Source organism: Parasteatoda tepidariorum, chromosome 4, assembly GCF_982258835.1.
Source record: "Parasteatoda tepidariorum strain Cologne lab strain chromosome 4, Ptep-v5.0, whole genome shotgun sequence".
NCBI classification, from domain to species: Eukaryota; Metazoa; Arthropoda; class Arachnida; order Araneae; family Theridiidae; genus Parasteatoda; species Parasteatoda tepidariorum.
The window spans coordinates 6,519,206-6,546,629 of record NC_141758.1 but is presented as its reverse complement, the minus strand read 5'-3'; the positions used below and the strand labels follow the sequence as shown (position 1 = coordinate 6,546,629).

The 27,424-nt window shown below is 28.3% G+C and overlaps 1 protein-coding gene across 4 annotated transcripts; it reads right to left on the bottom strand.

Moving 5' to 3' along the window:
* On the bottom strand, window positions 1-27,424 carry Ypel (Yippee-like). 4 transcript variants are annotated; one of them, XM_071181934.2, is made up of 7 exons: window positions 27,041-27,413; window positions 21,560-21,686; window positions 21,339-21,441; window positions 19,739-20,070; window positions 12,042-12,085; window positions 10,253-10,361; window positions 1-6,540 (listed from the first exon to the last, which is right to left on the bottom strand). In XM_071181934.2, exons 4-7 carry the CDS (start codon window positions 19,838-19,840, stop codon window positions 6,451-6,453), a joined length of 345 nt encoding a protein of 114 aa, XP_071038035.1. In that variant the 5' UTR covers window positions 19,841-20,070; window positions 21,339-21,441; window positions 21,560-21,686; window positions 27,041-27,413; the 3' UTR covers window positions 1-6,450. The 4 variants fall into 4 exon arrangements, with proteins under 4 accessions (XP_071038035.1, XP_087016693.1, XP_042909095.1 ...); XM_087160567.1 differs by lacking the exon at window positions 27,041-27,413 and adding an exon at window positions 26,450-26,787; XM_043053161.3 differs by lacking the exon at window positions 21,560-21,686 and having other exon boundaries at window positions 27,041-27,424.

Here is a 27,424-nt window from a genome sequence, read left to right as displayed (position 1 = left end):
TTGAAGCAAAATGGCTTTTATTTATTTAAACAAGGAAGACAAACACTTGTCCATGAGAAAGCATTTTTTCACACACCTAAGTATAATAAATAGAAACAAAGTACAGTATGCACAAAGGAGTCACGTGGACACTCTTCCTCAAATGGTGCTTACTCTTATATCACTGCTCAGATGAGACTATAAAGGGTAGTGTCCGGAACATATGGGGAGGAGGATGTGCTAGAATGGAAAACATAATTTGGAATAGTCCGCTATATTGTTAATATTCCAGACACACCCCTTCAATTTGACTAAAATAAGTTTATACCAAAAATATATTTCGATCGCTGAATCTGAATGAAATAACATATGTAGAGGCTGAAACTGTATATATATATATGTATATACTTTCTGGCTATCGTGAGATGTGTCCTGTCCTCGCTGGAAACAACCTGAGAACACATCTCCTGATGGCCAGTCAGTAGTTCCGTCAGGAAAACCAGAGATTGAAAGTAAACAAATATTGCAGAAGATACTGTTTTGTGAAAATAATTTATAAATATTATGCAATGGAATTAATTTTAAGCCTAACAATTGATATAATTCAATTAGGGGTCGGAAAAATCTGTTATTAACCCTTTTGACCTTAATTGGACATATACATCCCAAAGATTAAACTTTATTCCCTAATGGATAAACAGATCCCAATTTTGCATGTTTTTTTTTTAATGTTTTCCGAGTTTTTTAGGCATTAGGGAATAAAAATATAACTAAAGAAACTTGTCAGCACTCTCATAATCAAATTCTGTTTGTGAGCATGCAGTCAATCTCATTTTAATTTACATATTTTCTGAATTTTGAGGTAAGTAAAACTATATTTTTGCCGTATTTTGTGTCAAATAGTTGTTTGTTCTTATTAAGTAAAGATTGTGCCTATAAGTATCAGATTTAGAAATTTCATTTTTGAATATATTGTCCCAATCTACTTACAAGTGGGACAATATATCACATTAGTGATATAAATATTATAAGACAAAATTTTAGTTCTTCTTTTGATTACTTTATAATGGCAACTTCTGGTTTCTGCAACTTCTGGTAAGACAACTTCTAGTAAGAATAAATAATTCGATGCATTTATAACCATGCAATCAATTAGTATTTTTACAATATTCAAGATGATTTGGACATATTGTCCCAAGAGATTACGAGGAAAACTTTAAACTCATAGTATACTTATTTTAATAAGTCAGTATTAAATATATTGATAAGATTTTTTGTTGTCAAATTCCATTGATTTGGATAAAATTCATAGATTAAATTTTAACACTCCTTGTCTACAAATTTGATTACAATTAATTACTACATATTAAATCGGAGATTCTAAACAATAAAATAGCTTAATAAACTGAAAATTTGATTACAATCATTGATTCTAAAATTCATATCAATTGATTTATTTTTTCAGTTTCAAAATTTCTCCACTGTGGCAGAATTGCCGCGACATTGCCTCAAAACGTCACAGAGTTTTTGCAGAAATATTTTTCATTTGGAAAGAAAAAAATTTTGTTTTGAAAAAGAAAATTTCTTTTTTTTTTCCCCTGCAGAATTTTTTTCTTCCAAAAATGTCTTTCTTAAGGAGAGAGAAAAGAAATAATCATGATTTTTCTACTCTGATTGGAGATTTTTAAAAACATCCGTAATGACTGGGTTCAGCTAGAATTTCAAATTAATAATATAAAATAAAAAAATCAGAAATCGCAAAAGTTTGTTCGCTCTAGAAGCGATGTTCTTTCTTTTTCTTTAAAGAACACCCTATTTTACTAACACTTATTTGAGTATCTCTTTTTTAAAGAATTCTCTTCCTGTGATAGGTTGTCTTTATTCTGGGAATTACTACACGGATTTCACGATTTTTAATTTATGTTCGAATTTTGATTTATTATTGTTTAATTTATTAACGAATTTTAATTTGTGCGATGACTTACAAAATTCGAAAGAGGAAATAATCAGTGCATTTTTCCGTCAACAAAATACGAGAATATCGCTGATAATATTAGAACTTAAAAAAAAATTACTTTCACAATTAAAATTTTTTTATTAATTTTTATTCTATACTCTCTTCAGTAAACACAACGTTTCTGTTACTTCAAATTAGTAATTGTTATAATTCAAAGTATCTTAAAGCAAAAAATATTAGCGCTAGGGAAGTTTGTCGCAGAAAGCCCAAAAACCCATTCTGCCACAGGGCTTTTCTCAAACTTAAATTTGTTTAGCTGCTGTTGATTAAGATATTGGACAATAAAAAATAAAAAACATAGCAGTTTTGTTTACAATCTCACTCCTTATTTCTCTGACACACTTTAGTGTAAGAAGTTATGAATCTCTTTCAACTCTTTTATAACAGGAACTAATAAATAACATAAAAAAAAGTATTTATAAGGAACCCCCATAGTAAATATAACAGATAACATTTATTTATTTATATTAATATATATGTAGTACATATTTACACATTGTCTCACTGTATTCTTATTTTAGAGGATTTTCGTTAAAATGTTCAATCAAAACATAAGAAGTGGTTTCTGTACAATATAGATACACTATTTAAATGTTGCCTGATTATTAAGTGATAATAATTCAGTCATTAAACGGGTAGTCAAGTATCATGAACAATATTGATTACAAACTTTAAATGATGATTCATTGCAAAATAAAATACTATCACTTAAGCACTGAACCAAACAATAAAACATTACTTATTTAGACTCGTATTTATTTGAATGCTTACAACTATCAATCTTGAGCTTGGTTTAGGTTGCTTTTTCGCAAAGCATTCATTTTCTGTAGGTTATTTAGTAAAAAAAAAAAACAGAGCTTGGTAGGAAAAACTTTTGCAAAAATATGTCTAAAAAGCTCTGTAGTTTATCAGTTATTATACAATAGGTTATATTTGTTATCAAATTAAAAGCAGGCTTTAAAATGATTTTGTGACAGTTTTAACATACGTATATTTAGGCTTCAACTGAAAAAAAAGCAGTCGCTGTAGTTGTGGACGTAAAAAAAAAGGGGGGGAAAGTAAAGTTTAAGCAAGGAATGTCTTAATATGAGGTACAGTGCTTACAAAATTAAACTTTAGTTGTTCCAGAAGTATCTGCAAAAAAAAAAAAAAAAAAAAAAAATTCATAGTTTAACAATATCTGCACATAACACTTTTTTTTCAGGTGAATTGCATATCATTCAATATTGGTGGCACCAGGCTTTTCTATCCAATTTTCATATGGAAAATATTACGTTTCAATAAATTTACTTGATGACACATAATTGTGATAATTCAATAATTGTTTATATTCAATTAATTTGCTTACTTAAATTTGATAATTTAATAAATTGAGCAGGATTGTGAAGTTTAAAATTATACAATAAGTAATGTTTTACAGCTCTTAAGTCCACGAAGGAATAAAAGTTATGAGTGTGTTAGTGACTAGTTTTGAAGGAAGATGGAGCAGCCAGCAATTGCATTCTAACGCAAGACTACTACTTTAATTTACAAAAGCACAACCCCAGCTGTACAACTATGTTGCATCAAAGAAAATTATGTGGCATAGCATCAAGCATGCATCATTTACTAAGGACATAAATAACAAAAAATTTAAAACTACAGTTGTTATGCAGTAAATTGTTTGAGGTAAAACCATAGTGAAGAATGCTTCCTTAAAGAAACATATCCAATCAACTTTTAATTTAATAAAGCACAACCTCAGCTGTATAGCTATATTTCATCAAAGAAAATTATGCTGCTTAGCAGCAAGCATGCATCCCTTACTAAGGACATAAATAAGAGCAGTAGCTATGCAGTAAAGTCTTATAGTGAAGAATGTTTCCTTGAAGAAACATATCCCCGATCATCTTCACACGACTGAGATAGGAGAGAACCAAATACTAAACCACCTCTATTGTGGGAACAAAACACTATCGTGAATACATTACCCTTTTTTTGTTTTAGATAGAAATTTATTTAATTTTGTAGTCATTTTGAGTGATTATCAGAATCAAAGTAAAGTAAATATCTAAACTATATAGATATTTATTTTATTTTACAGAAATTCTGAGTGATTATATTTTTTCTTTTTTTAAACTTCGTAGTAAATGTAAGTGACAAGTAATTAGTTTCAAGTAAATTGCTCTGAAGCAATAAGTTTCCTAAATTACTAATAATTTTTTTATAATTTGAAATCGACAATAAATAAAAAAAGTTTGTGGGAAAATGGGAAAGGCCTGGCACCCCTCTAACCTTCAGTCGCTATGTCAGCTTCAGCTATTATTAACATAAATAAACAGTCTAATGAAACTATGAATAGAAGAAATTAACACTTTTTAATAAACCAGCCATTTGTAAAATTAAGAAGTCACATAACTCACAAATGCTAAAAAAACAAAACATAATCACCTCATTTGATAAAAGAAACAAAATATTAAAAAAGTTATGTACAAATTACAAATGAATGATGACTGAGTGCATCCAAGTGATGATTTGTACAGCATGCAGTGCCAAGCTATAGACTCCTACCTGGTATCTTTGTGATTAGGTCACATTTAGTTTTAAAAAAAATAAAAGCTCAATTATTACTGTAATTATTTCCTAAGAAACAGACTGTGCTCCACACCACAAACACTGAACCAATGCAAGCATTAACATTACAATATTCCATTAAATTACAGCTATTTAAACAGTACATGCTTCAACTAAAGATTATCCCTCGATTATAACAATTTGAAAAATTAATTATAAATAATAATTGTGGAAATTAAATGCAAAATTTGCGTTAACACACTATCTGCCATGTGATTGTTTTGAACACAACTCCAATTGCAAAATCAAATTCTTGCTCAGTGATACCAAATAATCATTATTAGCAATCCTAATAATGATTATTTTAATTAATTATCATAATCAGTGATTTATTAGTAAGAAACTACTAGCTTACATAATAAAATTGGTTTCTAATTGTTTGAAATTTAATTAATTTTCAATGTAAAATTTAATTTCTAATATAATTCCAATTGCAAGATCAAATTCTTGCTCAGTGATACAAACTATTCATTATTAGGGATAATAATAATGATTATTTGAAGTAATAATCATAATCTGTGATTTTTTAGTAAGAAACTACAAACTTCCATAAAATAATTAACTTTTAATTGTTTAATATTTAATTAATTTCACCTCCACACACCTCTGATTTAAGAAAACGAATTCTTACAATAGGAAAAAAAGTCAGTTACAATACTTATTGTAAAAATAATGGAAAAAAACTCCTGCTAGTAATATCAAATAAAATCGGGGATTAGTAAGAAATTACGAACTCTTTTGTATAATAACTTACTTTCTAATTTCTCAAATTTAATTCATTGCACTACACATGCTTTTGATATAAAACAAAAATCTTAAAATGATAATTCAAGTTAATTACAACAATAAAATTTTATATTTGAGGCCATAAGAATAAAAAAATAATCAATAATTAAGTACAAAAGTACATATTTTTTATAATTATTTTACTTTTTCAATTCTCTGAATTGACTTATTTTATTTGGGTTTAATTTTGTTTTGACAACTTCACACCTGATGTTAGTGATAAAAAAAACATAAAAATTAAATAAAATCATAAAAATAAATTTTCTATTCAAATTCAAACTATATGAAATAACTGGAATGTAATACCGAAAAAGAGATGAAAACTACATTTCATATGACTTTTAATACGAAACATACAATAATTAAGCTCATTACTTTCCTTTAAAAAAAAGTAAACAGAAAGAAAGAGAAGCGCGAGTTGTGATAAAAGATATTCTAAAATAATTATTACACTGAATAATTGAAACAAAATCAATAGATTCAAATAGCATATCATGCTCTTATCTAAACCAACCACAGCAGACATTTTTTTCAAATCATACTAATTAATCATTGTAGATAATATGATTGATTTTATATCTAAATTTACTTATAAAGAAAATTTTTCATAATTAAATTTAATAATTTTGAGGAGGAAATATTAGTTTTGCCACTGAATTTCCCATAGCGTAACACGATTCCGTCATGGCAAATAACGTGTTAACAATTGTCTAATTTCCTAGGAAAACAATAGAGAAAAATTTGATTAGAAGGCATATATCATCATCACAAAAAACTGACAAGCAATTATCATATACGTGAGGATATAAAACATCAAGATATAGAAATCATGACACATAGATTATAGTTCCAGCAGGTAGAGTTCTCCATATGAATAATGCGAATGATGAGTGAATAAAATGATTTCATATTTTTGTAAACAGAGTTGTGAGCACTGCCGCTATATATGTTCAAGCTTCATTGGATGCAATTAAAGGTTTCACTGCAGAAAACGGTGCCTGCACAGTTTGTGCAATGAAAACAAATGATGAGCACGCTCACAACCGGAAGTGGGGTTAATCCCAACCGTTCTCCTTTATCATATGAGCTAGCTCAATGATAAACTTCCCTTCTTTGTATTTTTGGCTGGATTCAAAGGCATGTTCCTGTAACACAAAAAGATAAATAAATAAATAGGAAGGAACCTTCATCTATCAATAGGTAGCTCAAGATTGAATCGAATTAGCACGTCTTACATAACACTGAATTGATATTTAATAATCCTAGTGGTAGTTATGCCAAAGAAATATTCATGTCATAGCAGTTTCAGTAAAAAAGCTAAACTCACAAGGTAACAAAACTTTAGAAATAGGTTTTAAACTAATATAAAAATTAGAATTTAAGGGAATAAATAATACAGTGAAACCTCTCAGGAGCAACCACTTTCTGCTCCACGGTAAAACGGTTGTTAATGGAGGTTTGTCTTTCTTAGGAGTTTGCTAAATTGACTTCAAAATGTCATCGAAAGTACACGATTTCAGGTAATCGGTTTTAGTTTTAATCAGTGTCATTTTCCTGGTGCGGAGATGCCACTTATGTTGGCATCATGAAAACTGCATCGATGATTAAAATTTAGCGCCAATAGAAATGATTCCTATTTACATAATTAAGAGGGGGGAAATTTATCAATTGAATGATGGAACAATTTTAAAATAAAAAAAATAATTTTTTTGTTTAAGTTTGTATTTAATTATACATTAAATTAGTTAGCTTTAAAAGATGAGAAGTTTGTTTGTTTGGCTCAGTTTTTTTCTAAAATAACCCTTTTTTCTAATTTAACTTTTACCTCTAAAAATAAATTATTGACAGCATTATCTTTAGTGTAACATAAGGTTGTAGATCCCTTTCAGAGTTCGTCAAAAAGTGATCTCTGAATTAAAGCCTCACACAAATATTTTGAATACATTTTAATCTACCTATTTGTTTAGTTAATATTTTTTGTTTTGATATTTTTTTGCTTTTCCTTATTTGACTTTTTCACATTTGGTGCATATAGAGGTTTTACCCAGTCGCTGGCAGAGGTTTTATTGGTCTCTCCTAAAGGTTTTCTTCAACACAAAGTCTATGGAAAAAATTCTGCGCTTCTCAAAAATGGTCGCTACGCAGAAATGATCTTTCCTGAAGGTCTTACAGTATTAAATAAAATATAAAACGAAATATAATTTTCTTTTATAAACATTTTTAACTAATTAAATTCAAAATATCAAAACTTTTTACCACGAGCCAATTGAAGATTTCATTTTCTTTTGAAAATTGAAACTTGGTGTGATATTTTAATTTATAAGGTTTCTCAGTAGTTTTGGATGTAACTAAACACTAAAAAAATTCAATTTAAGAATAACCCCTCAGTTTACATTCTTTTTACTTATTAATTCTTAGTACATTGATTTGTTAATTAGACTTAAAGCATTTCAAATGAACTGAATAAAAAGATTAATTCAAATTTTTTGAAACTTATCTCCATCATACAAGTCTTGCTTTATCTTCTAAAAATAGTAAATAAGTATATGACCCATAAGTTCATGATAAGAAAATTTCCCTTTTTTCATTCATATAAAATATTAATAATCATAAAAATCCAGAAACAAAAGAGAATAGGGTAGTAACGATACTTCAATCGCTTTTGTACCATTTGTAGATGGTCCCTTTAACCAACACATAAAAATTTTGCAATTTTAGAATTAAGTTTAAGTGGAAATCAGCCGAAAAAAGGAGGAATTCAATGGGTAAGTGCCATGAATGTAATTCAAAAAGTGAGATATCTAATTAGGGAGTATTCCATATCGACTATATTCCATATTCACTTCATTTTTACTATGAAAATGCCAAGAAGTTAAAAAAAAAGTTTCTAAAAGCATTAAATTCGGAGTACGCAACATGTGGTTCATGGATCATCTGCAGTCAATTTCTGAGAACTACAATTCCCCTCCATCTTGCAAAAAAAAATTTTTTTTTTAAATAATTGATTTCAATAATTCAAAATTTATTTGATAGTATTTATTAGAAAGGTTTATGTAACTAAAACATGTTCAAAAAAATATCAAAAATCATGCTCAAAAATTTAAAAATGGTAAACCTGGTTCAATTTAAAAATAGAGTAATGTTTCTCTAAATAAAAAAATATTTAATGTATATTTTGTAAATAATTGTAATTTGTAAATAATTCGCTCGACTGTTTCTTTTTTAACATAAAACAAATCAAGATTGCTAATATTACACTAATAAATAATTATGCTACTTCCAATTGATATAAAATTGAATACCTTTTTCACCCAATTCCTTACAAAAAAAATTTTTTTGCACATGTAAATAAAAAAAGTTCTAAATAGAAATGCAAAATTATGTTTTCTCAGAAAATTGCCGAACAATTGAAAAGAAATTAACAACTCAAAAATTTTATAATATTAAAACAGTTTTTAACTCTCAAGAGCTAGTTCTGGTACTCAAGAGTAAGAAAATTGTATAAAATGGTATAACAAACTTAAAATGGTATAACAAACTTAGTAGGATAAAAATTTTTTATAGTCTTAGCCTCAATTCATTTTCATAAAATAAACACTTCAAGTTTTTGACAAATATCTATTAGGAAATTTTAATTATAAATGAGAATGAAATATTTCGGGTAATATACCTTTAAAATAAAATAAAAAAACGCTTGTAAATAGTGGAACAACGGAAAAGAATAAAAATGACAAATCGGACGGCAATAATTAGTAAATAAGAGTTTTAGTACAAGTGGCTTAATAATAAATAAAGAATAGAATATTTAATGCCATTGATTTTAACATAATTGAGATTTAAGTTTATCAATATGGTTTAAGTACACGAAGCTGATGATAGTCTATTAAATTTAAAGCAATTTTCTAAAAAGTTTGAATTCACTCTAAATTAGATCCCATTAACTTATTTTCAATATAATTTTTTTCACGAAACAGTTATAGACTTAAACATTTAAAAATTACACATTTATATTCATTTAAAGCAGGGTTTCTTAACCTGTGGTTCATGGACCCCTTAGGGGTCCATGAGTCATATTTTGGGGGTACGCCGACTACTTTTAAGATGATGGGATTAATAATATTTAAATAACATTGATCTTTTTTTTCTAAAAGATGAAAATACATACAAATTTGAAACTAGGTGATTGAGATACCCGAAATTCAGTGCGGACCCTCTAATATCCCTGTCATATTTTTAACATTCTGCACAAACCGGCTTTCTGTTTGAACCATCCGGGGCAATCCCCTAATTACATCCGATTTACTATTTTTATAATCCTCTATCAATCCCTCATTTTTTATGAGCCGTCCCTCTGCTCTTTTCTCTTAAATATGCCAGGTATCCTCCACAATATGAGGAGCCACATTCACAAACCATATAAAAGTTTAACATTTTTAAAAATACAAAGTAGCCTTCGAATTTTATTTCAATTGAAAATAAAGTAAAGTAAAAATAATTGATGGTTTTTGCAATAATTTTTTTACAGGGGGTGGTCTGTGACTTCTTAAAAAATTTTAAAAAGGGTCCATTATACCAAAAAGGTTAAGAAACACTGATTTAAAGCAATGCAAATTTTCAGTATCAAATGAACACAAATAAAAAAAAATTTTAATGAGAAAAATTTAATTTTTTTTTTATTTGGTTATGGTCAAACTAAAAGTGTTTACAGAAATAATGGAAAATGGAATTATTAAAGAGAATTTTAAAAGAATTGTTCATTATTTTCTGCAGAGGGCTAAATCACCTCCGTTTAAAAGTATAAGATAAATAGGCTAATGGCTACTAAAGTGACATAATTATAAATAAAAGAGAACTCACATATTTCCACCCGAGTGTCGTCTTGCAACACTCGCAGTATATGTCAGCAACTGCATGAAGGCCAGTCAGCAGTACCCTCTCTTCCGCAGGTCCGCAACCCACGTTCACCCTGCAAACATCAGTAAGGTCACTCTTTTTATACTTGCTAAGCATCTTATTTTGACATTCAGTAAAAGTTTTAAAAAAATACACAAATAAAGTATAAAAAATTTTCAAATATATACTATAATCTTAAAATAAAAACTAGCATACACTAAATTTTGAAATAGGTACTACTTAAAATAATGACAAATATCCTACAAATGACACAAAAAAAAATGTGATAATGAACACGCCGTTCACAAACTACAGATTTTCAGGAAGTAAAAGAATTTTCAACAAAACTTTAATACAAAAGAGTTCATAAATATTTTAAATCTGTTAAATATGCACACACTCACAGCCCTAAATCATCCAAACAGAGTAAAGGACTGATCTAGCGCACCAAAAATATAATTATTAAATCATAACAGTTAATGTTTTTATTAATAATTATTTAATATAATGATTATTCATTAACAGTGAAAAATTTTTGATTTATGTAAAATGAATTAAGACAACTAATTTTAATTCAACTTTTGCTAACATTTCAGGTACTTATTTTAAAATTTAGCAGTGATATGGACGGAGAATTGATACTGTATAAAGCTAAGCATATAAGGCACTATCAAAAATAATTCATAACAAGACCTCCTGATCACAACTTACAGTTTATTTCGACATCGACCCCCCTCACCCTTCAAAAAAACATGTTGACTTACATTGTTATTTTACCTGTACTATTAAGAATACGACTTGTGATATTTATTATTCGATATGCAAATTCATTTAATACTGGCTAAAAACATTTTTTAAAAATGAAAACAACATTTAAATCATGGCAACCCTTACATTTTATTTACATCATGATATCAATTTCATTGAATTATTGTATGGCTCAAGACTAGTTAGAATTAATGAGGTACAAAAAAATCTGATGAATGTTAAATTAAAAAAACGCAAAATAATATGCAAATTTCAATAATATAAATTTTCTGAGCCGTAATGATTCAGGGGATAGAGTGTTTGTGATAGAGTGAGGTAAACCAGGCTCGAACTCTAGCGATGGCATTCGGTTAAAAGATTATGTAACTATAATATCAGGGTATAAATGTGTACCAGATTTTCTAAGGGAACTTAAATAACTTAGAAAAGATCAACAATGTCTCAATTTCTTTTAAATAGCAATAGATAGAAAGAACTGAAATGCATGCAGCTGAATGTAAAGAAGTTAAGACAAATCAAACATTCATTATTAAAAAAAAAAACTTAGAGATAATGTAACAGTACAAAATTTAAAACTGATATTTTATTATAACAATTCCAGTCAATAGCAGCAACTAATTTTGTTAATTATCTTATTTAATAAGTTAGCTTTTTTTTACATTATCTTTTTAAATGCATTTCTTTTTATGAATGGTAATGAGATGTGATGAAAACAAATTTTTAAGTTCACCACGGTCAAGCAAATAACAAATTTTGAGGTACCTTTTAATAGATGAAGGTTGGCTTTGGTGAAAGCTCATTCCCCCAAGGGTGAAAAAAATCTTATAAAAAAAATCTAACATCATTTACGGATGAACCTTGACACAAAATTAAAAGAGGTATCAAAATTGTAGACATTGAACCCTTATTTCGATACTAGCAGAAAAAACAAACCCTCTTTGGAATTTACTATCTTTTAACAGAATAAAGGCTAGAAAATACTCACACAGAATTGAAGAGATAAGCACGACCTTGGCTTCCTTGGAATGACTAAAACAAAACATATAAACATATTCAAAATATTACCTTACATACAAAACATATTCAAAATATTACTTTACATAGAAAACATATTCAAAATATTACATTAACTACAAATACAAAACATAAAAACACAAGTTTTATAAGATTAAAACTGCATTTCCCAAAAGTGAGCCATAATTTGAAAAATTAACTAAAGAAGAAACAGGATACAAAGTTGCAAAGTTTTGCTAAGTTCTAATCAGGAAACCAGAAAAAAATCCAGGAGATTTTGCAAAACATAAATTTCGTGTTAATGGTTGTATAATGTACTAAACATTTTAAACATAGGAAATTTTAGGGATTTTTAAAGTCATCAAAGTAGAAAAACTGCAATATTTTTCAGCTATGATTGACATTAAACATACTTGAAATGTTACGTATTACGTTTACTGATACTAATATTGAATATTAATAGGCATTTAAATCATCGAAGATAGTTAAAATATTTTTTTAATTAATTTAAAAAGAAAGTTCTCCATAAAAATAAATTGAATATTTTAGGACAGAAAAACTTTTGAACTGATTTCTATAAATGAGGTTCGCTTCATTATGTAAATAATACTTTCTTAGGGAATTTTCTAAAATGAACAAAAACCAAGAGAATTTTAAGTAAACAAGTAACCCAGGAGAAATTGGCAAAATCCAGAAGTTTACTGGAAAATGCAGTAGAGTTAGCAGCTATAGTATAAAAATATAGTGTTAAAGTCTGACCACAGATGGCACTGCTTACAAAACTAAATAGTATAACATTTTCTTCTGCATGTCAGATCATTCTAGTTCAAGTATTTAATTTTTGAGAGAAAGACATTTATTGATTCATATGAAATAAAATTTTAAGTCTTGAATTTTGTGGTATTAAATTTAATTACAGAAACATTTATTTACGAGTCATTAAATTTGTAAGGGATAAAAATAAATGTATAATTTAAAAATGGATAAGAATGAAAATAGTATTTTGTAGTCAAGGTTTAAAAAATTCTGAATATATGTAATTTTTGTGCCATAAATACCACATTTTTTTAAAAAATAAAAGCATCCATATATTTCCTTCAAATTTTTTATGAATTTAACTGAATGTGATAAATGTAAAAAAATAAAAGGGAAAAATATTGAACAGTCTACAAAAGTATACTAAAACAAATAGATGATTATCGATTAAATATTTAACTTTCAACTTTGCTTTTACAAAATTAAAACAGTGAGAATAGTGACTTTGTTTACAACAATATCACCTCCCAAATAAGAATATTGACACAATCAAACTCAGAAGAACAAACAATATTCTGATTTTAAAAATTCATATCAAATCAGTGAAAGTCATAAGGGTGAATATAAATAAATAAACTAGCAAAATTGAAGGAAGAAACACCACTGGTAAAGGTTTTTAAATTGTTAAATGAAAATATTTGAATAAATAAAAAATAATGGTTCAATATTTGAAGAGCTCTCTGCAATTCTAAGTTTTAGATTTAATTTTTATGTTGAATTTTCCAGATAGTTCATTTTCCGTTCTTGTTGGAGGAAACAAAAGTACAAGGGGATGAGAGAAAATTCTGATAGGATCAATAACTGGCTCAACCCACAACATCGATTATTTCCCTAAATTTTAAATTGAAGGACTTGAAATTAATCTTAATATAGTATTTTTACCATTAAATAAAATAAAAAAACAGAAATAGAGATTTTTTGTGGAGAACTTAAAAATATTTTGAATGTGAGAATTTTTTCCCCTCATACAGGGTCTAAAACGAAACTTAGAAGGAGACGGGCACGGGCGTAACGTGAAAGCACACTTTTTGTTTTTAGAAGATAGTTAGTTCATTTTAAGTTTTATACATAGAGTTACATATAAATGTGTATATATACATAACACTTAAAATGAACAAAACGGTTTTATAAAAATAAAAAGTGTGCTACCCCCTCACACTATGCCTATAGAGAGAAGTATTTAAAAATAGTATGTTGTGCAGCAAATGTTTTAAAGTAAATCAATGTTTTAAAGCGAGTATATAGCATTTTAAAATTTCTACACAAAAAATTCTTTTTTGTTTATTATTCAGGCATCTAAAAAATTTATTAGAGAAATTTTGAATTCAAAAATTTGTCAAAAAATGCCTAATCAGAGCACCATAATGCAGGTAGCAAATTCAAACAGGTCGTAGCAATTGATCATTGATTTCTAAAAGGAGTTTTCAGCAAATGTCAATAAAATTCATAAACATTCAAAACTTTATTTGTGATGATGCTGATTATTATTTTGATGCTGTGCAAAACTATAAACACACTACATATTTAAGGTAATAAAATAAACAACGTTTTAAACTAAGTTTTGCACACAAACGAATAATATTAGATATAGACAACATAATAATAATCCTGATAAGTATATGTGTCAAGCAATTTGGATAAAAAAATAAATTACATAACTTTTTCCATATGGAACTGCAGAGGAAAATTCAATACCTTGCAGATAAAAAAAAACATTTAACATACTATAAGAATGCTTAAATATACCTAACAAAGACTAGTAAAAAGAAGGTACATAAGCAAACATAACAACTAATATTTACAGAGATTTATCGATATAATCATCTACTTATATAAATTAACTCTAAAAATTGGGATAATTTTGAATAACATGTTTGATTTTTACGGAAATAGAGTTGGTCCAGATCCTAACATCCTACTAAAACTATCAAGGGTGATGATAATAAAAAATATATTGATGCATACATGCACTCCTTCTTGACAGCCCTCAGTGGGCTAGAGCCTTCCCTAGAACCTTTTTCCATTCTGCTCTCTACTTAGCGATTGTTCTTCTGTTAGTAATTCTTAAAATTCTGAAATCCTTTTCCACACAGTCAAGCCATCTCATCTTAGGCCTAACTTTAGTTCCCATTGGTTTGTAATTGAAGATCTTAATTGTCAAGGAAGAAGGGTCCATTCCACAAGATGTAACCTGCATGTTTTAAGCTACTTATTTCGGTGTATTTGTTGATATCAGCTTCCTTGAATAGACTATACAGTTCAAAATTATGTAATTGTCTCCATAAGCCATACACATTTAGAACGCCGAAAATATTTCTCAAGGCTGTTTTCTCAAAAACAGCAAGCAGGTCTGCTCGCGATTTAGTTAAAGACCATATTTCGGATCCATGAGTTAAGACAGGTTGAATGATTCTTTTATATAACATTATTTCGGTTTGTGTTTATTTAATTTTGACTTCAGAAATGTTTAGAAAGCCATGAACCACATATGCAGTGCTCTCTCAAGTGTTTTTAGAAAGGCAGCTCGCACTGCCTGCCTTTTGATCCCTATAAATGCACCCTTTTTGTAAAAATAAGTCACTATCCCTTAAAAACACTGCCTTTTTATTCATATTCCATTTTGAAAAAATTTATTTGCAGTTTAAATAATAATTACACACTGGTAAAATTATCTGGGTTTATTGGTTTAATTCTGATAACTACTACTAATAGTACTTACTTTGTTCAGATTATTCTCAATTCTTAAAATTCTATAAGTATCTCTTTTTTTTCGCGGAGGGTGTATAAATAAATTTTTAACGGCTTTAAATTTCGTAATTAGTCTTTAATTAAATACCTTTTTTAAAAAATGCATTTTTATATGTTTATTTTCTCATAATTTTCGGTTTAAATTATAGAAAAAAGCTTTCAAGTTCTTCATAATTAATCCTTTATTTTAGTTAACACTTTTTCTGAAAAAAATTTATGCACAGAGATTGTCTTTTAGCATGTCTTTAATTTTTTCATAAACTACAACATTTTCTCCCATTTTAATATTGAGAGAAAAGTATTTTCAGAAATATACACATAAAATAGTATAAGAGGGTAATTTAAAAATTGTTGAGGATCAAATTCAGTTATAATATAATATTACACATTTTGATAAATTTTTAGGGTGGTAATTGAGTGCCATTTCAAAACTCAAAGTGCCCTTATCTGACAGGCCTGCCTATTTTTTATTCCTAGGGAGAACTCTGCATATGCACTATCTCATCAGAATTTAGATTAGAGAGCTGATGATGATAGAAAGCAATTTTTCCTTAATTCAAATACACATTCATGCAGGAAACCGTGTAGGGGGTATGAATCTGTTAGCAACACTGCGATAGAGATGAGGCAGGATCGGACTTACGATAAAATTTTCAGAAATTACTATGAATAAAGTAAAATTTGTAAGGTATAAAAAAATTAAGTGATCTGATGCTTCTGTTTTTTTTTTTTTTTTTTTTTTTGTGCACTCATATTTAAATGACATCTTAGATTTTGTTAATTTTTTTACTTTAACCATCTCAGAGTTTCAATCGATTCAGTCTTTTTCTTCACTTTTTATTTTACGGGTTAGTGATAAAAAGATAATTTCATGATTAATTTCCTTGTTTAGACATCAAAGGCCAAGTGGCGAGAATTCGGCCTTTATCCGGCTGACATCTCGGGCAAGGATAAGAATTCTTCGAGCTTTGGCAGGCACAAACCTACAATAGTGAGCCTAAACTTATCTGCGCAACATTTCAAACCTTTAAGACAGAGTAATTAAATAAGACTTTAAGCGCAGAGAATCGAATCTCAGCTCAAGCTGTGGTAAGTGAAAATCGGCTGCCTTATTAGAATTGGAAAGAATAACAGAAAGAGGACAAACTAAAATATTAATGAAGACACAAAACAATTTCCACTGAATAATTTGCCTAGTCACATCAGATTCCTTTTTAATATAATCTAAAGAACAAACTTAGCCAGCTAAAAAAACTTTAAATTGTTGCCAACAAAAAAATAATGTTTTCAAGGCATTAGACAGTATGCAAAGAGAATTTTCTATACTGCAAGCTCAATTCACAGATGTGTGAGTCAGCCCGAACCTTTTCATTAAACCAACAAATCAGCTGTGGGTAAAAGTTCTATGTGAATGTGCAGAAAGGGTATTAAATAAAAAATCAAATTAACTTTAGTTAATAAGGGCATGGTTGGAAATTCAAGGTTGGTTTTTGCAATGGATAAAACAAACAGGTAAAAAATTTTGCAAAAACCTATAAAATTTAATTTGCGTGTAGTTGAAAATGTTATAATTCATATTTTAAATTCATATTCATATATACTTCATATTCATAATTCATATGTTAAAGATCAAATATTAAATAAATTTTTTTATACAATTTAATATATGTTGAAATAAAACTAAATTTAAACCACTACGTGGTAAATAAAGATGTGCAGGATGATCCATCGTTGCAAAGTTGTTTTAAAGACGTTCTAATAATAGAGAAAAAGAACTTCATTCTAATAATAAAACATGTCATTATTTCATTTCCTTTCATAAAATTATGTTATATGAAACTTAAATTTAACCCCTCGACATATGAAGACCTCTGGGAGACATCATTTGTTTCTTATTTCAAAACAATAATTGACGTGTCTCAGACGTCTTCAACAACATAACATTGCGAGTTGTTGTTGTTTACAGTGCAATCATAATTTCTATATCAAGAAATGATATGTCAAGTGGTTAAATAAAAAGATCACTAGAAATACAGCTTTCACACAATGCTTTCTTTCTTATAAATGATGTTTTTCTTAAATTTAGTCAATTGTTTGTTTTTTGCTTGTTTTTTCTAAAAAAGTTTTTTTCTAATTTAACTTTCAACTCTAAAAGTAAATAATTTAGTGCACTCTGACAGCAACATGAGGGTGTATCATCAAAAAGAGCTCCTTAAACAAGAGCCTCAAACACGGATTTTTCGAAACATTTACTTGAATAATGTTAAATAAATAATTCTTTTTAAATTACGTAATCCAGTTGCTCTTTCAATCATTAATGATATAATGGAAATTAATTTTATTATTGCATTTATTGCACTCTAATTAAAAATTTTACCAACCATACTATGAATATTTTTACATAATATTTTGTTCTAAAATATCTGAAAAATATTACTGTTTAGGGAATCATTGTTTACAAATAGGCTATTTTCAGGTAGTGACAACAAGAGGGAAAAAAACTGTCTCAGAAATGTTTACTTTTTTAGAGAAGGTACTAGACAAAAAGAACATAGCAGTTACGCTTAATGTTTAAAAATGAAATGCTAGAATTATAATTTATTTTTTAAATTAAAGTGAAGGAAAGATAACATGGTGGTAGAATAATAATTTTAGTTATTAATCTATTCAAAGGAATAATTTTAATGGATATATTTAACTATATTTCAGTCTTTAATTACTTCAAAAATAAAGTGAAACAAAATATCTTTTTAAACAAACTTTTAAAACCATTAGAATCAATCTCTAACAAAAGTATAATATTCTCATAGTAAAGGAATGATAACTGTGATTATTATTTGATTTTAATAAAATAAATTAACTACATAAATAACATAAGTGCCATTTTTTCACAATAGAGGGAATTAGAAAAAAAAGTATAAGTTGCTTCTGAAGGTTGTTTCTATACATAGAATTAAATTAACATCATTTGTTCTTTAACTATCTCATTAAAAGAAGTTAAAACACTAATCAACACAATTTCAGAAATTAAATTAACTTCATAAATTTAAATGAAGGAATGAGAATGTCATCTTGACACTTATCAAATTTGCTGATTCGTTTCCTTTAAATTTTAAATGCACTAAAGAACTTCCCCCGAAGTACAGAAATTTATTTTGTAGTTTTATCAGTACATGTTCTTAGAGAATGTATATTGCTTCGACCTAAATAATGATATAGATCTGAAACATTCTAAATTGCAAGGCTTGAGGGGAAAATATGAATTATGAATTTCGAACTTTTTTGCTCAATGAAAAACCCATTTAAAAACTTAAAAATTAACTGAATGCATCTGAACAAAAGTATAGATATTTCAGTAAGAAATAATGGTCATATGGGGGGGAGGAGGGTAAGAGAAGGAAAGAGATTTCATAGATTTAAAAATTGATAAAATAATATTTATTTCAAACAAAATTTGAAACTTATAAGATAATATAATAAAAACATTTTCAAACTACATATTGAACCAGTAACTTATTCATTTTTCTGCAGAAAGAACCAAAATCTCTTCATTTACATAATTTCAGAGATACCAACTTGCTTCAGGCGATGGATAAATATTTTTGAGTGGTAGTCTTTAAATGCATGATTCTTTGTTTAGTAAATTTGATTTATAGAGTTTCTACTCACCACTACTTCTAAATAAATCAAAGGTTTTTGAAAGCTGACAATTTATTACAATTAAGCCATGTTGAGCCTTTTAAAAAGTTGGCAAAATTTATCGAAAATCTGTTAATTTTAGTTTGTAGGTCTCTCTAATTCTAGTTTTCTGTAGTTACGGCATTAAATGATACAAATGTACTTAAAAAAAACTTGTATGCCTTATGATTTCAGGAGTAGGTTTTTAGGAGTCTTAACCACCTTTAGAAACCAAAAACAACCCAGAACAGAAGCTTTCAGACAAATGAGGTTCTTCCATGTGTTAAAATGTTTGAACAAGTTCATAAAACAAAATGTTGAAATAACAGAAAAAAAGAATTTTTTTTTAATATTTCAATTATATAATATACACTAATCTACGTAAATATAAAGCAATTCACAAATTAAAGAAACAAAATCTTATACCTTTGATATCAACTCGTCATGATTAGCAAGATGTGCTCTACAGTGTATGCAACTGTAAGTCCGATGGCAATTTGGTAAATAGGCTTGGAAAGTCTTCACCATGTCGTAAGAGTAGTGTCCTCCAATCTTATTACTAGTAGTACTAGTGTTGTAGCTTAATGTAACGCCCGCCAGCTTTAAAAGATTTTTGTCACTATGTTTATTAAAAATAATAAAAAAGTAAAATCTTCCCACACCTAACACAACACAGTCACAACCAAATATTCAAGCTCGTATGACCAGATAAAAAAAAGTAACAGGTGGATATATCTACATATCACTTAGTTCACAACCTAAAAAGAAAAAATTTAAAAATTTAGAAGAAATGTTGTATATACAGACATTTTTTGATAGACAAAAGTAAGTTCAAAAATAAAGTAAGGTATGATCTCCTCTAATTGTATTATAGTAATTCATACTGACATAAGTTTAAACTATTTTTTTAACAAACTACCATCATTAAATTTTTTTTAAACCTGGGTATCATATAAAGCTTATTTAGTTCGTAATATTCCTCAAAGTAAGTGGAAACCCTGTATATAATAGTGTTTCTTCAAGAGTTTTATTTTATTTAGTAACCGTTGTTGAACAGCCAACCCAATTTTTTGGGTTTACGACTACTAATGTTCAACTCAGTAGCCCTGTAATTTTGAACACAATCCAGAAGACAAGGGAACTCCTGGATCAAGTATTGGGAAAAATTTGCCTTCGTGGAGAACCTTTTGATGGAACTAACCCGCATTTGCGTTTAGATGGAGAGGGAAAACCTGAAGCAAAGGGGATTCTAAAAGCATTATTCGTCTACTCCTGAGGACATTTTACATCAGGTGAGGTCAGTACGAGCCAGGTGCGGAATTCATATTGACCAGCCATCGCTGGGATTGATCCCGGTTCACCTCATTAGAAGGTGAACGCTCTATCCCTTAAGCCATCACGGTTGTCTTCAAAAGTTTAAAAAAATTTTAATTTAAGGAGGCTCCATAAAGTCAATACAAAGGATGGTGAATAGCTTCTCAAAAAATATGCAGGAAACAAAAGGCATATTTGGACAAATGTTTGCATGCTTGAACAATGCAAGTTTGTATTGTGTACCAACTGTATTATTTGTCCAAAGTACACAGTATGGAGTAATGAAAGGGATGATAAATTTCATTTACTTTTTACTTAGGACAGAAATGCACAAATTTTAAAACTTTTTTCTTTCAAATAACAGCATACCATTTATTAAAAAATAAATATAAGACTGAAACTTTTTACTGACAACTCTGCATTCTGAGATGCCATGGAATATACAACTTAGGGAACTCTTATTATGCTACAAAAGGAAATTCCAGTTTCAGAACTCATAAATACAGGGGGGGGGGGAAACCACATGCACAAACGATAAGAAAGATTAAATTATGAATTAGTTTCAAATGTATAGGCTAATAATTACAACCGTTTCAAACTGATGATGTTTGTAATTATTTGTAAGGTCCATCTATTAACACTAGGAGGACAATCATCAATTATTAAAAAACTGAAATAAAGAAAAATATTCATTTTAAAAATGTATAATTACATTGAAATTTGCATTCTGTTTGTCACTAATTCTTATAAAACTGCATCTTTCTCTTTAGGTTTTGAGAAAAGACTTGAATGAACACTTAAGACTTCCAATGAATCTGGAAAAAAAAAAGACCCAATATTATTGTGACACAAATACAATTGATTTTTGTCGTATATAATCGATACCTGCGAAATTAAAAAGGCTTAAAACTAGAAGAAATGTGCACATTTTACCATCTATGACAGGGCAATTTCATCTTCCAGTATCTCCAAAGGATTATTTTCATTTTGTTCTTTTCTATATGTGATTGATATGCACTTAAATTCACATACAAGCATAATCCTTCTTTATATGTTAAAGCTGCAATGAAAAGCCAGATGATTTGTGGACCTCACATCAATAAAATACACAAAATGCTCTTTATAAATTATATGAGAATATTCATTTTTGATTATACATGATAGATGCTTACGCTGTAAGTGGCACTTTTGTTTTGAGTGAAAAATATTTTTGAAATAATGGTAAAAGAATCTCCTCATAGCATAAGAAAAGTAATTAAATTATAGCTTTATCACAGTTACATTATCATATGTAGTTGAGTGTTAAATCGAATGAAGGGTCCAAAGAATTGCTGGTCCAGAAACATAACAATGACACTCGTACCATCACAAGTGACCTCTATCATTAGTTCGAAATAATCCAAAATAGTAGAGAAAATTGAAGAACAAGAAAAAGTAATTATTGCTTAATTATAGTCATATCATACAGTTGAATGTCAAATCGTCTCCAAAGTGGTCCTAGTTTGTTGATTAAGGACCACTACAACTAATCTCCAACCACCAACAGTGATCTTTGTTTTTAGTTAAACATAATCCAAATGATGGTATAGGAATCTCATAGCTTAAGAAAAAAAATTAAATAATTGCTTTATCATAGTTATATTGCTAAGTTGAGTATTAAATTGAATGCAGCAATTCAAAGTAATGATGGTTTGTTGAGCACTAAAATAATCAGTGGTCCATCGGAGCAGTAACTTAAGTAAAGGGATAGAATATTACTTTGTTTCGGGTCTGTGTTTTTCGGTTCGATATCAGAGGGTGGAATATGAAGCCAGAAACTGAGAATACATTGCAAAATGCAGCAGAATTTTACCAAATGCAGCTCAGCAGATGTACATGTGAACTAGTAAGAATTTCATCAAACATGCAAAATGATTGGCGGTTCCATAAGCTATTGGGCAAAGGAGAAGCCGAAATAAGTTGAATTAATTGTGCAAACGTTGAATAGAGCAATATGAAAGCATATTTTTGCATAATGCGTGACAAAAATCGACACGGTAAAGAAGAAAAAAAAATCTCACTTTGGAAAAGGGAAAATTAAGCAGTTTTTAAAAACACCCAATGAAAAAAAGCACCTTTAAGGGCTTTTAAAAAACGAACATCAAAAATAAGCACTTTTTAGAAACGCTACGCACCATGTTTTAATCATAGTTAAGCAACAAAAACATATAATTGAATTGAAGAGAAATAGACTGAAAGACCAGAATCAAACACTTCAACTACTTCCTCAACTGTTCTGGAAGAATAATCAGAGTAATTGTTATGAAACCCATTGCTAAGAAACTGAATTAATGCTTTTATCAAAACAAGCATATATAGAGTTCTTCCTAGGAACAAAGCAGGACAGGGCTCTTCCTTTTCGAAAAGGGCGATTTGGGTTTTGAAACGACACTCACTTAACACCGCTAAAATTTTTATATTACGTAAAAAAGTGTAATATTATGCAATAACTGAATTTTATATTAAACAATATTTAAATTACTCTTGCCAAAGGCAATCTCTGTATATAATTTTTTTCTCAAAAAAAGTATCAAAAAATGATTGTAAAAGTAACAAAAATGTAAACTATCAAAAAATGATAAACAACTTGAAAGCTTTCTTTCTTCCTTAGTTTAAACTGATAATTATGAGAAAATGAACATTTAAAAGTGCATTTAAGAAAAGAAAAAAAAAAAGGTATTCAATTAAAATATAGTTTAAAACTGAAAACCATTAAAAAATGTGTTACCTCCCTCCCTGAAAAAAAGATATTTATAAAAATTTAACCAGTTGAGAATAATCCAAACAAAGTAAATATTTTTAATAGTAATGAGAATCAAACCTATTTTACCAGCGTGTAATTACTATTTAAATAAGGAATTAATTTTTTTCAAAATGGAATTAAAATGTGTGTCAGTGTTAAGTGGAATCAGTATTTTTTTATAATTACCAGCTTAATAATGCAAAAAGGGCTAAGAGGGCACATTTTTTGGGATCAAAAGGGGGGGGGGGGCTATTAAAAATGCTTAGGGAGAACACTGATAGTTGAATTGAAGTGAGAAATTGATTGAGTATTTATTTCCTCATTCAAAAAGTCCTCTATTCAATTTTTAAAGATAAAAAACACAAAATGCTTAAATTCGTATTTAATTCCAGTTACTTACTTTTTGTTAAAACCAGAGGAGGGTAAAGATAGAAAAGCATTAAAAACCAGTTGCATGCAACATTTGACCATCATAACGATAAGCGATTTGTTCCATTAGATATCAACAAAGAATTTTATGCTAATGAATTTTAACAAATTAATAGTACTAAAAGCAATTAAACAAAATTCAATAAAAATTTGAAATTATTTATTAATGTTAAAAAAGTTAAAAATTCTGACACAACTAGGAAGTAAAGTAAGTACAATGCATCTTGGAAATGGTAAAAAGTTAGTGAAAAAGAATATCTTGAAATTGAATTTTGCCCATAAGTTTAAGGACGAGAAAAGTAGGGAATGAGAGACAAGTACCTATTTATTAAAATAACGGAGAAAAAAAAAATCTAGGCTGTCAGTAAGTGATTTTAAATTTATTCAACTCTCTAGGGGTATTTATAATTAATTGCAATTTTGTTCAAAAGTTATTTGAGAAGATAATTTATATAATAAAAAATAAGGTAGAAATGTCAACGTAACTAAGAAATGTTATAAAAATATTAAAAATTGGTAAAAAAAGAATTTCTTCTAAGAATTCTGCCTAGTGACTTTGTAATTTCTTTTGCCTACTTATATCTCAAACGTATTCTTGAAATCCTAAACATTGACAATTGTGTAGTTTGATTGAAAATCTCAAAAAATAGTTAACTCATTCAAATAAATTGCAGTTTACACACATATTTTACATATGCATTTACTCTATATTCAATTTTCAAACCTGAATAGAATTGTAAATGTACATTAAGTTTTACTGCGCAATATTCTAAAACAATTATTTATAATCGAGCAAAGATATCAAAACGTTAACATCATTAGAATACTAATTAGAAGATAGATGATGCGGAGGACAGCTGAATACTCCATTATTTTGAATTTTAGTTCTGCAATTCAAACTATTAAACAGAATAGTAATAAAATTTCTGGCTAACATTAAGCACTTTATGATACACTAAATCCTAAATTATAATCAGGAATTATTAAAATGCAGTACTAGATGGATGATAATTTAAATACTGAACACAGAAAAACACAAAATCATTTTAAGCTCAAGAAAAGATTTTTTTTTTAACAGAAAGTGAAGAAAAAAAATCTTTTTTTTTTTCATTTATAAACAATTTGAAAAAAGACATCTCATTTATATTTGTAGCGTCTTGTTTATGAGTTATTTGTGAAAAGAAAGAAAATCTGAAATTATTATTTATGAAAACACAAAAAGAAGATTATTTAGAAGCTAAACACTACACCACATTTTTTAATTTTAGATCTAGAATTTATATTTTATAAACAGAAAAGGAAGTAAAGCAACTTGTTTAATAATCAGCAATTCGCTGTTCAAATTTATATCACATTGTTATCAAATCTAAGATGATGATGTCAGTAAACAATGTCCATTGTGAATCGAACAATGCCAGGCAAAAATTTTTTTCCAATTTTGGTAGCCCTTCTAATGAGCAGTGTTGGTGAAAACCTCAGATTTCCAACCAAAAAAGAGAGGAAAACTCAGTAGAGTAGCTAGATTTTTAAGCATGTAGTAATATACATTAAGGAAGAAATACATAACCATTAATAAATAACTTACTCATCACAAAAATAGAGAAAAAAATTATAAAATAATATGTAAGTAGTAATACATTGAGAAAGAAATACATAACCAATAATAAGTAAAAAAAAAAAAAAAGAGTTACATAATTAACATTTTCATGAAAGTGAATCGATTTGTATGGCATTACTTAAAGAGATTTTTATTATTCTTAACATTCCAGATTCTTTTTTGGTCAATGAATATACAAAAAACAAAAAAATTTCAGGTCAGCAGATTTCACACCTTAATTTAAATCAGTTTTACACATTTGATAGCTTTAATAGAAATAAATCTTATTCAAAAAAAGTAATCTGAATGAAAATTTTCTGGTAAATCAAAATTACCATTAAGTTATAAAATCAAAAGAACAAGATTGTCTGTTAACAACGTCCAACAAAGCCAAGCAATCAATCACTTATTTCTTCGTTTTCGATTTATAAATTGAATTAAAAATGAATCTAAACTTAGAAACAACGCTCTACAAAATGATTTGTTTTGTATTCTCTAGTAAATCTCTGGCTCAATATTATCTTACATTTTGTTATTATATCTTGAAAACGCGATTGTCAGTACATTATGTCCAAGATATTGATCTACCTACCAACAATACCAGGCAAGCAATAGCCAATTTTGATTGCGTTTGTTAAGAGAATCCGACTTATGAAACACATTAAATGATTTTTGCAGTAATGAATTTGAACTTAAAAATAAAGCTCTACGAAATGATCAGTATTGTCTGGTTAATCAACATTACCATAAATTTGGTTATAAAATCTAAAGAAGATATTGTTACTAAATAGTGTCCAATATTGATCTACTAACAATGCCAGGTAAACAATTTCCAATTTTGATTTTTTTTAAAAATAGTCTCGAGAAACATATTACATAGTTTGTGCAGAAATGAATCGAAACTTAAAAATGTAACTCGCAGAAGTTCATGCGTACTCTCTGATAAAAAAAAAAACAATTTAAAGGTAACATATTGTACAAAACAGCATACAAAATTTAAATTGCATATACAAACGGTTCATGCTTAAAGGTAAATTTCATCTTGTCCAAAATGACGCAATGTTCAATCAAAACAACGAAAATTTAAACCTGCGGTGTTGAAATTCTTTATTGATCTATAACAACGTATACATGAAACAGCCACGATATTTTATAAACACAAAAGAACAGTATCCCTTATTTAGTGTGTACTAAATCTTGCTATCGAAATAGATATTCTTAGAAATAGCTCCATTTTAAATAAATAGATTTATTGAACTGCTGTTTAAATAACGTATAATAACATCAGCAATGCGCAGAAAAAGCAAAAAAGGATCTAAACCACTCAGTTTGTTGTTGTTATTCAGGAAAGGTATAGCAACAACGACTTAGAAGATTTTGTGAATTATTTTATAAAATTATTTCATATAGAACTACCTTTTACACTTTTTTAAGTCAAAAGGACGTTAATAGGATAACAAATTAAAAAATTATCGAATATTCCGCGAAACGCGCAGTTCTGAAAGTATGGCTGCTGTGTTTGTTTACATGCGCGAAATTTATGCTCGCTGTGATCTTTTAAAATATAAATACACCTTACGTTAAAAAAACTGACTATGAAACTTACGGTACATGAAGAATTTATATCTTGAAATGACCATTCCAACTATTTCCTCTAAAATTATCAGATTCCTACCACGTCGAGTAAAATCCGCAATTATTCCGTCGAAATAGATGCAATGCAGACAAAATCGCACGAGGTAATAGTCTTGTAAAAGAAATAGCTCCCCAGAGCTATTAAATAATGATGAAAATAGAACTGAGAAGTCGTTGATTACAATAATCCGTTTTGTATAATGCTCTTTGTTTGGGTTCCGTACGGAGTCAAAGGATCATAGAAACGGTAGGTATCCGCGAAACAGCTGCTTTCACACCACAAGCAAAACATAACAAACTGAGCCTCTGCGCAGCTGATTTGGTGCCGAAACCCTCAGTTTCTAACGGACCAATC

Bases quoted from the DNA above. Each gene is read 5' to 3' on its own strand.
- Ypel (XM_043053161.3), bottom strand. From the start codon at position 19,840: ATGGTGAAGACTTTCCAAGCCTATTTACCAAATTGCCATCGGACTTAC. The intron at 10,362-12,041 runs GTGAGTATTTTC...TGATGTTTGCAG, and splicing joins GCTTATCTCTTCAATTCTGT to GGTGAACGTGGGTTGCGGAC. The intron at 6,541-10,252 runs GTGAGTTCTCTT...TTTGTGTTACAG, and splicing joins CGACACTCGGGTGGAAATAT to GAACATGCCTTTGAATCCAG.